The sequence below is a fragment of the Podarcis bocagei genome, assembly GCF_964188305.1.
Source record: "Podarcis bocagei genome assembly, chromosome: 5".
Lineage (NCBI taxonomy): Eukaryota > Metazoa > Chordata > Lepidosauria > Squamata > Lacertidae > Podarcis > Podarcis bocagei.
In genome coordinates, this window is record NC_138129.1 from 72331220 (window position 1) to 72345302 (window position 14083).

Below are 14083 nucleotides of genomic sequence, written 5' to 3' on the forward strand. Positions count from 1 at the left end.
TCCCTGCTCCTGCCAACCTAGCAGTTCAAAAGCATGTCATGTGCAAGTAGATAAATAGGTATCACTCCGGCGGGAAGGGAAGGTAAACGGCGTTTCTGTGCGCTGCTCTGGTTCGCCAGAAGTGGCTTAGTCATGCTGGCCATATGACCCGGAAGCTGTCTGCGGACAAACGCTGGCTCCGTCGGCCTACAGAGCGAGATGAGCGTGCAACCCCAGAGTCGGTCACGACTGGACCTAATGGTCAGGGTCCCCTTTACCTTTATATATATATCTATATATCTATATATCTATATATCTATATATATATATATATATATATATATATATATATATATATATATATATATATATCTGTTAGAGAACTAGGGCTGAACAAAAATGACATTTGGGTGGTGAAAGATGATACTTTTCACCCTGCCTGGAGGTGCCAGAGATTGAAATTGGGGCCTTCTGAATGCAAAGCAGATGCTCTACCATTGAGACACTGGCTAATGAAAGTCACCTCCTGCTTGGTTTTGGCTCAGCCCTAGTGCCAAGCATATAGCCCAATCCTAGGCATGCTGACTCAGAAGTATGTCTTATTCGGTTCAAGGGGACTTTCTCCCAAGTAAGCGAGTATAGGATTTTAGCCTTCATCTGTATTTGCTTTCCTCTTTTCATTTGCTTAGTTCTTGACAAAGCCTTACACGCTCTTTGGAAAATGGAACAGATTAACGGAAAATAAACACATTTGCTTCATTTGCACAGTCTTATCACATTAGTTCCTTCTTTCCTATGGTACAAGATGAGTGGTTGGCACATGCAGCCTTCTTTCCATCTGCAGATTTGTGGAGGAATTTATCTTGAGAGCAGCATGATTCCATGACTCCCTCTGTGGGAAGCTTGGTTTTATTTGCTGATCTGTCATTTATTAATTGGAGTGATATAAATGACTATTTAAACAATTGTTTTAGGGTGGTGGGATTCAGAACGGCAAAGATTTGCCAGGAACAACCATACAAAAGCCACCCCTCACCTCCTGCCCTGGCCATTGTGAGCTCACAGGGTTCTGGATGCCATGGCAGTTCCACAACAGATCTTCACTCCCCACCCCCCATCCCCACACGTACACTTTGGATTGTTGTGTTAAGATTATTAAGGAATGTGAAAACCCCAAAGCAAATAATTTACATTATGTAGCTTCAGAACAAGAGCACAGCTTCTTGGAGATGTGAGAGCCACGACTACAGAAGTCTGCTGTGAAGGATTCTTCTGTTCTCTTTGGGACAATCCAAGCCTACAGGCCATATCAGGAACAAATGTGGATAGCCTAAAGGGAAAAGGAGTGAAAGGATTAAATCCACATTTGGTAGAATGCCTTAAAATTCTGTCCGTTTCAGACTAGAAACAACCTTGTGCATCTTCACTGGAAGGAGAAAAGGAAGAGTACTAATGTTTTAATCCAACTCATTTTGTTGGGGCAAGAAACACTCACATAATGGCATTCCTTGCTGGTAGTTTTCTGTAGATATAGCTCAGCTCGATTTCCACATATAGATTTAAACATACATTTGAAGTTCTGAATTACTTAATTCTCACCCACTTGCAGCAGCTTCTAGTCTTGGAGGAACTCTGAGCCAGTCCACCTTGATTTGCATAGCTGGATAACCAGCAAACCATCCATATTCAACCTTCGTTGCAATATTGTAGTCTCGACAATCCCAGCCCCATTTTAGATAACCCTGAGAAGAAATAGGTAGTGGATTTTATGCCTCTGATATAAAAATTAAAGTAGCTACATTGCTGTAGTTACTACACTGATTTTTCATACCACTGCACTCTTCTATTTCCTTAACCATTACTGGGAAATGCAGTTCTAGGTTACAGTCTTTTTTTAAAAAAAGCATGTTAACCAAATACCATAGTGGCCTCTGAAAGTCAAGTAGCACTTTCCATCCATTGCAGCCCAAGGTCACAACTGAGATGGCATTTCTGCCACCATTTGCAATGAATCTTTTCAGGCAGAACTTCCAAACATCTGCCTGAAATAAAAGCGACCAGCAAAATGGAAACCCAAGAAAAAGTGTTAAGAAGCAGGCCACAACTGAAATAAACTTCTTTCTTGCTTTGACTCCTTTATACTTGTGGCAGTCCTGTTTAGGGAAGTTTTTAATGTTTGATCTTTTATCGATTTATTATTATTATTATTATTATGCTGCTGGGAGCCGCCCAGAGTGGCTGGGAAAACCCAGCCAGATGGGTGGGGTATAAATGATAAATGATAAATTATTATTATTATTACTACTACTACTATACCCCGTGGCCCTGACTTTGCCACCACCTCTCCCCAGCCCTGTCCACATAAGCAGCAGATACACTGGTGCCAGGAGTAAGGTGGTTCTGCAGCTCTGCCCCACTACTACTGATAAATATTGTAATTGTTGCTGAATGACTTGGTTGGGGAAATACAGTATTTTTGGTCATATGGTTGTTTCTTACCTCAGCCTTCTGAGGATCAAGAATGGAAATACCAGCACAGAGCTTGGGTCTTTTGGATTCTTTTAAGTCTGACACAAAGACTTGTACTGTAGGCCTAGAAGTGTGTAACTCATTGTGGAGCTCAAGGTGAAATATGGTGACCTTCTTCTCATTCTGGATAGCACGGAGATCAGCAACCAGCACCGATGATTTATTGTGTCTCAAGAATTTGGGCTAAAGTAAGAATTAAATTGGGGGGGGGGGGACTTACTTCAGAAACATTACCACAAACATTATTTCACAGTTCAAGCAAAACTGAACAACACACTGGAATTTAAATACATCTTCCTGGTATAATATGCTGTTTTACAAAACATTTCCAGTGAAATTCTATTGTGTGAGATCAGATATTTAATGAGGTTATATCATTTAAAAGGTCCTAATTTTATGTGCACAAGGGCTGAAAAAACAAAGCAGTATTAAATAGTAGGCTGGATGTTAGTTAATAAGCCAAAAACATTTTGAAATAGGTTCATAATCTATGAAAGCTTTAGTACACTAACTAGTAAGTGTATTTGATAATGCAGCAATTTTAACTTCCACATATATGAACTATATAGCCTAACTACATCTGAGCAGACTACAGTGTAGGTGCTGAAAAAGTTTCCCCATTCATTGTGATAGCCCATTTTCACGTGCAAATTATGAATATGGATGAGTGGCCCAGCACTTAGTTATAAGACTGGGTGCTTTCCCTCTGAGAGTCTCACCCACCCACCTCTTTTCCATTCATTCCCTCTCTCCTCCACACGCCTTGGTTTCATTTTCATTTCAAGCCATACAAACCAGTTCGGTTCCTTTGCTCTTCTTGGTTTTAGCGTCCTCTTTCTTTCCTTTAGTCTTCCACTTCTTTCTCTTAGGCTTTTGGTCTTCATAAGAAGAAGATTCATTATCTACATTATCTTCATCTTCATCGGTGTGCCTCAGGTGGATTGTGTTTGAATGCGATTTAGAGTCTGCTTGAACCTCCAGCTGTATTTTGGTTCTAGCTGCTTCTGTCGAAAAAACCCGTGCATGAGTTAGAACAATAACTACTGAAAGGTAGACAACCATCAGTTGTGGGGAGCATCAGGTAGGATGTTAAGCATTGACATTACTGGCCCACAACTGTGCAGGCTGCTGGGGGGTGGGGACGACTGCTGCCCTCCAGAGCTTCCAGGCCTCACTCCTCCTCATAACATGCAGCTGCTGCTTGTTCCTCCAGACATGCAAAGAATGACCAGAGTCAAGAGATTCTCCCCTTCTTCTGAATAACTGCACTGGGCCCAGAGAAGGAGGGCAAGCATATGGATAGCAGTGATGGAGATGGGTCCTTTCGTGGAGGGAAGGACCAATGGAGAGCATCTTGCCCAGGGGCTCTTCAAAGTTGACACTAGTGAGCATTGTGGGTGTAAGGTAAAGGTAAAGGTACCCCTGCCTGTACAGGCCAGTCGTGACCGACTCTAGGGTTGTGTGCTCATCTCACTCTAGAGGCCAGGAGCCAGCGCTGTCCGGAGACACTTCCGGGTCACGTGGCCAGCGTGACGAAGCTGCTCTGGCGAGCCAGCACCAGCGCCGCACACGGAAACGCTGTTTACCTTCCCGCTATAAAGCGGTCCCTATTTATCTACTTGCACTTAGGGGTGCTTTCGAACTGCTAGGTGGGCAGGAGCTGGGACCGAAAGACGGGAGCTCACCCCACCACAAGGATTCAAACCGCCGACCATACGATCGGCAAGTCCTAGGCACTGAGGTTTTACCCACAGCGCCACCCGCGTCCTATTGTGGGTGTAGATTACTGTTAATGAACCCATTGACCTACCGCATGGAAACTGCAATGAAACCTTTCTCCAGACCTAAACACATTTGCCTGGAAATATTTCCCATTGATTCATAGGGTGCACACTGCCCAAACAAATCAAAGCTGGTGAGATTTCCCCCTTTTAGTGGGGCTTCTTGTTCACTTTTAAGATGACAGATAATTCCTCAGCACTTTATTCATCAATGATAAGGAGAAACTGCATTTATGAAAGTATTTTTCTAATCAAATGTTTGGTGCTCTCCTTTTTGCAAAGAATTGACTGCCATGGGGTGATGGGATGGGGCTTATGCAGAGTATGGAGGGAGACCCCCAAGAAAGGCAAAGTATTATTGTATAGGAATTGTTTACAATTCAGTATAAGGGTTGAGAACCACAAAATTAGTGTGCGTATTCAAGTTTGATTAGTAATGATAAATTTCTAATAGAAACTGTACCTGGTTTCACAGCTAGTCTGACTTCGCATTGCCCAAAATACTTGTGTAGGTATGCATCTTTGAAGAACGCAGTGCTGCACTCTTTCATGGTAAGACATGTTTGATATCCTAAGCTAGATAGTTTGATATATGAGCTGGGTGAACACATTGCGTTTCTTTGACTGTGGTGAAACTCTTCTTTCAAGCCATAAATGAATGCCCGTGATGCAATATCAAAGACACTTCTTTGCTGCGTTAAAAAGAGCAACAACCGATAAAATATTGGACAGGGGGAAAAGTAGTAAATAAATTCTGAGGCAATTCCCCCCCCCCCTTATATGAAACTGTATTTACTTCACCAGATTAGTTAAAGCTTAATGCCTGGATATGCATAGATAGGTAAACTGTGTGCCCCAACGCGTTTCCACAAAGTAGATTCAGTGATGTTTTATTATATAGATAGGCTACAATTGTGAATTACTGAAACGGTATATATTTACTTCACAATATTTCAGTGGATAAACAAATATTTTGATTCTTTCATTGAGCATATTGGATAAGTATGGAAATTTATAAATAAACTGGAATCAGCAGCAGGACCTGGATCAACTGCTGTGTGTATATTTACAATGTACTATCCATTACCCCTTTGGTCCTAACTTTTGATGATCCAAAGCATTGTTCTAGAACATCAAATCCAATCAGGTCTGGCGGAACCGGGGTCATCAAAGATGAATTTGGTTCATCTGCATTCCTTGACACAGCATAAAATTTAGTCCTGAAAGCACAGGTGTAAAACACTCAATATGTAAGTGAAATAAACCAAATATACATAATATAAGGTCGCTGTAATTCTCAGTCCAGTCATTCTCATGTTTGTCATGACTTGAATGAATGACAGAGGTGATGCTGAGAACAACTGAGACACAAATGAGGCGTGGATTCAGGAATCTGCGGGTGGAGAGAGTTGGCCAACCTTTCCAAAGCACACTCCAGACATCGCTGTGTCGCACATCCTTTGTTGCTCTTGGAATTCCACTGTAGTGAGAATTGCATTTTGATCTGTAGTAGCCACTTTAGTGTCTATTGAGGCTGACCCTGAAGTCCTTACTTAGGCAAAATTCTCATCTACTTTATTGCCTTGGTAAGGACTGCAAGATCAGGGCCACCAAATACCGGTAATAGAAATTGCCTGTAAAGGTAAATAGATGTTTAGAAACCACCAAGAACATGACAAATTAAAAAGAAAAAGCAACCCTGTATACTTCCAGAAGTATTACTGCATTAAGAAACCAACATATATTTATAATTTTTGCAACAGCACAATTCACTGCTATTTGCCACAATTAAGTTATAGCTACTGTACCTCACAGCCAATAATTCTGTCTGCGTCTGGACTGGGGTCATTTCAAACTTAAATATTTCCTCTTTCATGTCTATCTTGGCATCAAATTTAACCGGCATGTTTGCATGGAATTTAGCGTGGAATTCAAGACCAGATTGGAAATGTGGTGTGTTGATTGCCATCACTCCTACCAGATGCGTTGATACGCTGAAAAAAGATGGAAATACCAACTTAGATAATAATGTAAACTATTCCCTCACACTCACTGTACACACATTTAGAATCTCATTTAATATGCAACATACAGAATGAGAATCTGTCAGTAAATATAACCACAAGGGACTATTAGTGATTCAAACATAGGAGCCGTGTCAAGATTTTTGTTAGATCATGCAGATTATGAATTTTAGTGGTAGGGGACTTTCTTTCTTGGTGGAATAGACTTGTATAGTTACAAATAAACTCAGATATTGAAGAATTTTTTTAAAGTCTTTTGTCACCTTTCCTTTGAATGGAAGTCAAACCTGGGTAAGCACTGCCTCTGTAATTTCTCACAGACTGAGGTAATGGAAGCCCAAAGCAATAGTCTTCTTTGATAAAGGTATAGTGCTGTCCGCTACACCTGCAATCTGACATTCCCAGGTGCCAGGTGGCCCCACTTGAAAAACTTGCACTAGTGTGACTCATATCTCCCATCTTTGGAACAGAAGACAGAAGGCCAATGCTAGTCAGTTGGGCACTACCAAACCCCAGTTTGGACTATGTAAACAATTCCTTCCTAATTTCACCATTCATCAGAAAATTAAGCAATCCGAATTTCATATCAGCAATCATGCCTACCTTGAGTTAACGTCAGCACTAAGAAGCAGGCTGGCTTTAAGCAACTGTTCTGGTCCAGAGTCATTAATCAAAGAAGGAAATATCTTCCCATCGACTGAAGGAAGTAAAAAAAGAGTGATTAAATGTCAAAAGCATGAAGTAAAAAAGGAATTTAAAACATGGATTTACTGTTATCAGCTAGCATATTTTCATTTTCACAAATGTATAAGCAATTCACTAAGTTCTAGGGATGGGTGAATCTGTCAATATTGGTTTCTCTGAAGTTTCAAATTTTCCAGCAGCTCACTATGTTTCTGCATCAGTTTGCATGAGTGTGTATGTGTGTAATCGCAAAATGTTGTTGGCATTTTAATGCATATTTTCCCAGGAACTGCATTTCTGCAAGCAATTTCCCATATACATATTTTGCTAACAAGATTTTGCATGTTATTTTCATGAATATGTTCATTTTTAGGCACACTTTCCTCTAATATGCACATCTGTGTACACATTTTCTGGATGGGGAACTACACTGCAAAATCAGGAAAAGTGCGATATTTTGAAGGATAGCTGTTTTCCCCTTCACATACAGTTTTTGAGAGTGAAAATTAGATAGGTTTGTGCAAGCTGAACTGAATCTCTCCACCATCCCCAGTGATCACTAACAAAGCTAAGGTGGTATGGGGCTGTGCCAGTGCTCACCTTTTGCTGAAACATCTGCCATGCTGGCGCTGTATAAGCCAAGTTCCAGTGGGAGGCCTACACAGGTAGGTACAATGTGTCGAAGTTCTCCTGCCAGTATGGGCTGGGTCCATCTGCCTGTTATGCCATTTTGGAACAGGGGAATCAGCATCTCTGCTGGTTGGGTCACAAGCTAAGCAAAATTAAAGATGCAAGTGTGTTTAATCAGCAATTGGAGATAGAGAGTATTTCCACACCCTTCCAGACTGACAAAAGTTGACGTACCTTCACAGCCTTTTCAATGAGCTCTTTGTCAACCAGAACAAAGGCAATATCATGACTAAATAATTTCAGAGAGCTGAACAACTGAGGCTTTTCTGAAGAGAGTTCCTTCCATCCCTTTAGCTGGCAAAAGAGAAATGATTGGGTTTTTTTGAGGTTGCTTATAGTCATGTCAGGTTTCACGTAGTGTCAGTTTACCTTTAATTATTGCAGAAATTATATAGTTGCTAATTGAAACATACCCATTTGGTTTTCTTTGGACAAGGGGTGGACAACTCAAGCCTAGGGGCCTCTGGGCATCTCTATATCTGGTCTTTGGGACTCTTTCCAGGCCATTATCCTTCTTTGAGCCATACCCCTCACTGCCCCTTCTCCACACCCTCCATTTTTTATTTTGCCTGGCAGGAATTTATCACTGACCTATAATACCTTCTGCGTGCCTGGATGCAACAATGTATTTATAGACACCTCCAACTTTGGGGTGACTGAACCAAACCACTCTGTGAAGCACCTGTCCCCCTTCATTAAACAGCTTGCCTAGCCACCTGCCACCCATGCTGCTCGCTCATCTCCCTGTCTGCTATCACACCAAAGTTGGTATAGTCTCTAATAGATGGTCGCAGGAATCGCAGCGTGACGACACCCTTGCATTTTATTTATATAGGAGATCTACAGATTGCATGTGCATGCACATGATTGTCATTGATTGATTGACAATCAAACACTTGATTGATTGTTAAGGCGTACTGTCAACCCACCATGGGAAAGTCTGAAAATGTGTTGTTTGCAACTCCTGTAAAATGGGAGACTTGAATTGTACTCTTCACAGGGGGTATAGTTAAATAATGGTGGGATTCACTCCCAGAAGCAGCTTTACAAGAGGATTAGACGAATCACAGAGGGAAAAGTTATCCACAGCTACTAGTCACGATGACTATGTTCTGTTTTCACTGGCTGAGGCAGTATGCCTCTATATATACCATTTGCTGGGGAGAATGCTGTGAGGAGCATGCTTTTGTACTCAGGTCCTGCTCACAAGTTTGCCATAGGCATTTGGTTGGCCACTGTGATAACAGAATGCAGGACTTGGTGGAACTTTGGGCTGACCCAGCAATGCTCTTTTTGTGTTCCTATGCTAGCTAGACACCTATTATTTGCTACAAATGTTCTCTGAAACTTCTTGAAACAAACAACTGAAAAGGATGATAAATGCGACATTTCGGCAACAAATGGTGAGAACCCGGGATAGCGGAGATCAAGCCAAGATACACATGGTATGCAGTGTTTGGCTCTGGGAATAAGCTTTTGACTTCTCTTAGGAGGGTTCAGGCTAGATGGGGGATTGTTGTCCTTTCAGCTACTTATCAGGTTTGGTCGGAGGAAGAGTGGTTTGCGGCAACATCCAGAAACATATATATTCATGCATGCAAAATGCAGCGGCTACTAGCCTCAATGGCTATGTTCTATGGCCACTGCCAAAGGCAGTATGGTTCTGACTATCAGTTGCTGGGGAATTGCAAGTGGACAGGATGTTGTTGTGCTCAGGTCCAGTTTACAGGTTCCCCACTGGCATCTGGATGACAAGTGTGACAACAGGATGCTGGAATGGATGGACCATTAGCCTGATCCATCAGGGCAGTAGTAACCCCCTTCAGTGGGGATGAAGTTAGGCTAAAAAAGCAAATGAAGTGGCAGGCCACACTTCCAATTAAAAATGTACTGCGATTCAAACTAACAACAACAAAAAGGCACACACATACCAGTTTCCCAAGCGCCCTAATTTTTTGGTACATTGAAGACTCAGCAAATGGAATATCTTGTGTTTTGAAGATATCGGCGAGGCCTTCCAGGTCGAAACGAACCTATGTAAAACAAATAAGCTTTATATGCGCAAAAATATGAAGTGCAGATTCTCTGAAGAAAAGAAAACGAGGAAAGGTTGTTTAGTTAATCTTTGTAAAGAAAAGGCCTGGAGGAAACTAAACAGAACAGAGAAGATATTTGAGGAATTCCATTGACAGTACGATTTCATCTCAGGTAACTTCTTTTCAATACCTTCTCTACACTGAAGCATTGAAACACAAACTGAAATGACTATTTGGAATAAGAGGAAGTCCAGATAGGAAGAAACCAGTGATGTTGGAACCTTCAAACAAGGGGTGGAGGAAAAATTCAATCCAGTTCATATTTAAAGCCGAATCTATCAAATTTGCACTTTTCAAAACAAATGAGAACCGAAACATAGCTATCTTTGGAAATTCATTCAGATCTGAATTTTGCAGTGCAGTTTTCCAACCTAACAATGCTTACAGAAATGCACGTTAGCGGAAAGTATGAATAAAAATTGAGATATCAGTGAACATAATACAAAAATGCATTGTATTAGGGGAAATTGTTCCAAAAATGTGTACACTGCATACAAAAAACTGTTTGTTAGGAGAAATTCACACTAAAATGCTGGTGAATTTCCATGAGGTTTTTTTTAAAAAAACAATAATCTGCAAATTGCTGCTAAATGTGGAAAACTGAATATAAGATTTAAAAAAATCAGATACTGAGAGAACTGGAATTGATAAATCCTTCCCTCCCTACTTCACACACAGTATTTTTCTTGGCAGTGTTCCTTTGTTTATGATAAACTACCATTCTTGCCCCTGGCAAGCGACATGGCAGGTTGCTAGGGACAGGAGGAATATTAGCATGCAATGGAAACAAAGCATATTTGGCCCTCAGCATTATAGCTTAGATCGCTCCTGATGTAGCTGTACCATACATTTGTACCATACATCTGTACCATACATTTAAAGTACTCTTACAGCACTTTGGCAGTCATGGCTCCCCTCCCCCTATCCTGGGAACTGTAGTTTGTTAAGGGTGCTGAGTGTGGTTGGAAAATCCCTTGGAGAGCTCCAATTCCCAGCACCATTGACAAAACTGAGGCCTTAATTTTAAGCTTCATGCCTTCAAATAGTAATAATAATGTTGGATCTAATGAAAAAGCTAACATTTTCCTCTAAAACCGTAGCTTTAGAAGAAGGAATTACATACCATTTCCATGGATATGTACTTACCTCTGCAATATCCATTGCTGAAGTGGCGTAGTAGCCTCTCATCTTTGCAAGGACTGATGGAAACAGTGTCTTCGGACTATTCATTAGGTAGACTCTTCCAATTGCACCAGCTCTGTAATTTCCTATGATAGGAATTTAAAAAATAAATAAAAACTGTTTGCTGCTCGTTGTAGGATTTGTTCCACACAGACAATTAGATGTGATTCGATATACAGTGGTACCTCGGGTTAAGTTCCGGAGGTCCGTTCTTAACCTGAAACTGTTCTTAACCTGAAGCACCACTTTAGCTAATGGGGCCTCCTGCTGCCGCCGCGCTGCTGGAGAACGATTTCTGTTCTCATCCTGAAGCAAAGTTCTTAACCTGAAGCACTATTTCTGGGTTAGCGGAGTCTGTAACCTGAAGCGTATGTAACCTGAAGTGTATGTAACCCGAGGTACCACTGTACTCACTTGCAAATTACACAGCAAGTAGAATCATAGCGAGACAGGCTATTGGTCCATTTCGCTCAGTTCTGTCTACACTGATTGGCAGGGTTGCAGGCAGGGGTCTCTCCCAGTACGTATGGTGCTCTCAGTAGTGCCTCATACAAAGAGTGCAGTTTCCAGGCAGGGATATAGGGAGCCAAGTGATCCCTTAGACATCCTGATCCCAAGCTGTTTAGGGCTTTAGATGTGAAGACGTTTTGCCCTGCCACATCCCTGGTGGAGATCCTCAAAAGGATGTGGCAGAGCCAAGCATTCCCGTCCCTTTTGAGGATAGCTGCAGAATTTTGTGGGGGCTTAGCCCCCTTCTTGAAAATGGTCCCCATGGCCCCACATAGATGTCGTCCCTGGTATGGGGAGATATATTGTATGGCAAGGCCCTGAGCCCTCCCCCACCTCTTGGAAAATAAAACACACGAACACCAATATTTTGGGTTAATGGGATAATTAAGGCTACATGTTTATTGGTTACAGATGTGAGCAGTATTGGCTTAGGCATTGGAACTGAACTGACTATATCTGACTCCTGCCCACCATGCAGATAGTCTCATAAGGGTCAACCACCTGTAGGAGGAGCCCTGTTGAAGTACATCAAGTGCGAGCTCCCCCAGGGTCACCGATGGGGTCATGGCATGGTCCTAGTCCATACCCAGGCTTTGGACAGGATCCACACCCCTGGATCCCTTTAACGGAATACCCTTCAAGAGGAGGGGCAGGTGAAGGCCACTACCTCCCCTCCCATAAACCAGGTTTTACCAATGCCTAACCGCCAAACCGTACAAAGTTGTGACAATTGCTACAAGGCAGGCAGAAACCACATGGCTGGGGCCAATTTGCTAAGTGGGAAAATTCCTACTTGGCCCCCTAAACAGGCGACCAACTGTGGTCCATAGCGAGGCCAAAGGCAAACGCATGAAACTAGGGCAGGAGTTCAGACACAGGAGGAGACAAGAAGGCAGTTTAAATAGCGTAAGCCATACCCCCTGGTTGACCAGATAGGTTGGCCAGGGACCGTGACGCAGCCGTGTCCCTCAATGATGCAGGAGGCTAGGCCACCACCACCCCACCACCCCCGCTGACAAAGGGAGTGCACATGGCCTGTCTGCATCCCCCCTCCTCCAGAATGGGGAGTGGCTTTATGGAAGGGTTTTATAGGTAAAGATAAGGAGTTTGTGCTGGATTTGACAATGGGAAGGAAACCTGTTTGAGGAACGTGGTGTGAAGTCAAAAGATCCCTCACCACTTCAACATCTAAAGTCCGTGACATTGACATGGGAACGTGGAACATGAGTCTCCCTTCATCATAAGTTCCTCGTTTAATATATTACCAAAGCACAGCATGGGATGATGCAGCCATAATCTTTTGAAATATAAAGATGGAGCTTCGTACAGCAGCAACATCTTGCAGGACAAGTAATCCAGCTTAAAAAGAAAAAAGGAAATCAAGCAGCCGAACCAGTTACTTACGGTAGAAGCCATCAATGTGGATGACGCTGCTGTAGCGAATGCTCAGCTTCTCTAGTCTGGGAGAGAGCAGCACGATGGCAACTCTGCAAGCTGCAGACCTAAGGGACAGCAGTGGAACAATATAATCCTATTTAAGTAGTGCTTTTTTTCTTAAAAAATGTTTAGGGGTACTCTCATTTTCCTACTCATATTGAAATACTGCCCTTCAATGAGGCCAAACTTAGATTCACGAAATGTTTAGGGGTATGCGTACCCCTGCGCCCCCCCCCGAAAAAAGCACTGTATTTAAGGCACTGCAATAGACTTAGCAACTTTCGGGAAGATGTTTACTTATAATGAAGAGGGGAATCAAAACCTTCCATGTTATTGTTTTTTGGTTGTTTTTAAAGACCCTAGTGGAGTTTAAAGGTTCTCCCAGTCACATGGGGCCTGCTCAGGGGCGGACCTTGGTCACATGCTGGCTTGTGCAAGGCCACATGATGCCCTCCCCCCCCAGACCTTGTGGCTCTGGCCTAAGCCAGGCTTTGGGAAGAACATGTGAGGTTCTGGCAGGGTCCTAGAGCACTCTCACTTCTTTCCCAAAGCCCAGTAAGTGCTTGCCCATCTTTGGGAAGGAGGAAGGAGGGCTCTAGGGCCCTGTCTGAGCCTTCATGCCTCCTTCCCAAAGCTGGGCAAGTGCTCACCAGACTTTGAGAAGGTGCCTTTCTTGGCTATGTGTCCGGTGCAACCCTCTGGCCTGCTTTTTGGTGAGTGGATGCTGTGCAGGTGGGAAATCAATTCAGGATCCAACCTCATAGGGTGGGTTGACTGTGTCGGTTAAGGATGTAGAACCTTATTTCTGTTGAAGGCCTCTTTCCCTTAGGGCAGGGGTCTGCAACCTTTCAGACAAAAAGAGCCACTTGGACCCGTTTCCGAAGAAAAAAAAAACTGGGAGCCGCAAAACCCGTCAATAAAAAAATAACTTTTTTGTCACTTTTTTATTATTTCTTTGTTTGACCCCTCAGAATTACTCCTCCTCATAGAAATAAACGTTAAATTAACAAGTTACCTTTTTGTGTGTGTGTGTGTTCTTCACTCCCTTTCAAAACAGTGACCAGCGAACATGTCCCCTTTCAATGCAGTGACCAGCGTACATGCCCCTTACAATGTAGCGGGCAGGCGGGCGGGAAGGTGACGTCTGGACGGTGCGTGACTAACGCATGCA

The 14083-nt window shown here is 42.7% G+C and overlaps 1 protein-coding gene across 1 annotated transcript in view; it reads right to left on the bottom strand.

The window, feature by feature from the left end:
* LOC308587766 (vitellogenin-2-like) overlaps positions 1–14083 on the bottom strand; it is a gene marked incomplete at its 5' end in the record, with an annotated part of 29642 nt that overhangs the window by 4806 nt on the left and 10753 nt on the right. Inside the window, 13 exons of the mRNA XM_081195529.1 lie at positions 1171–1309; positions 1579–1721; positions 2479–2691; positions 3304–3512; positions 4753–4981; positions 5377–5509; positions 6098–6283; positions 6917–7010; positions 7598–7769; positions 7862–7981; positions 9619–9720; positions 10930–11051; positions 12880–12977. Of these exons, the coding sequence (XP_081051655.1) occupies positions 1171–1309; positions 1579–1721; positions 2479–2691; positions 3304–3512; positions 4753–4981; positions 5377–5509; positions 6098–6283; positions 6917–7010; positions 7598–7769; positions 7862–7981; positions 9619–9720; positions 10930–11051; positions 12880–12977 (1960 nt within the window). The remainder of the gene's footprint in view (positions 1–1170; positions 1310–1578; positions 1722–2478; positions 2692–3303; positions 3513–4752; positions 4982–5376; positions 5510–6097; positions 6284–6916; positions 7011–7597; positions 7770–7861; positions 7982–9618; positions 9721–10929; positions 11052–12879; positions 12978–14083) is intronic.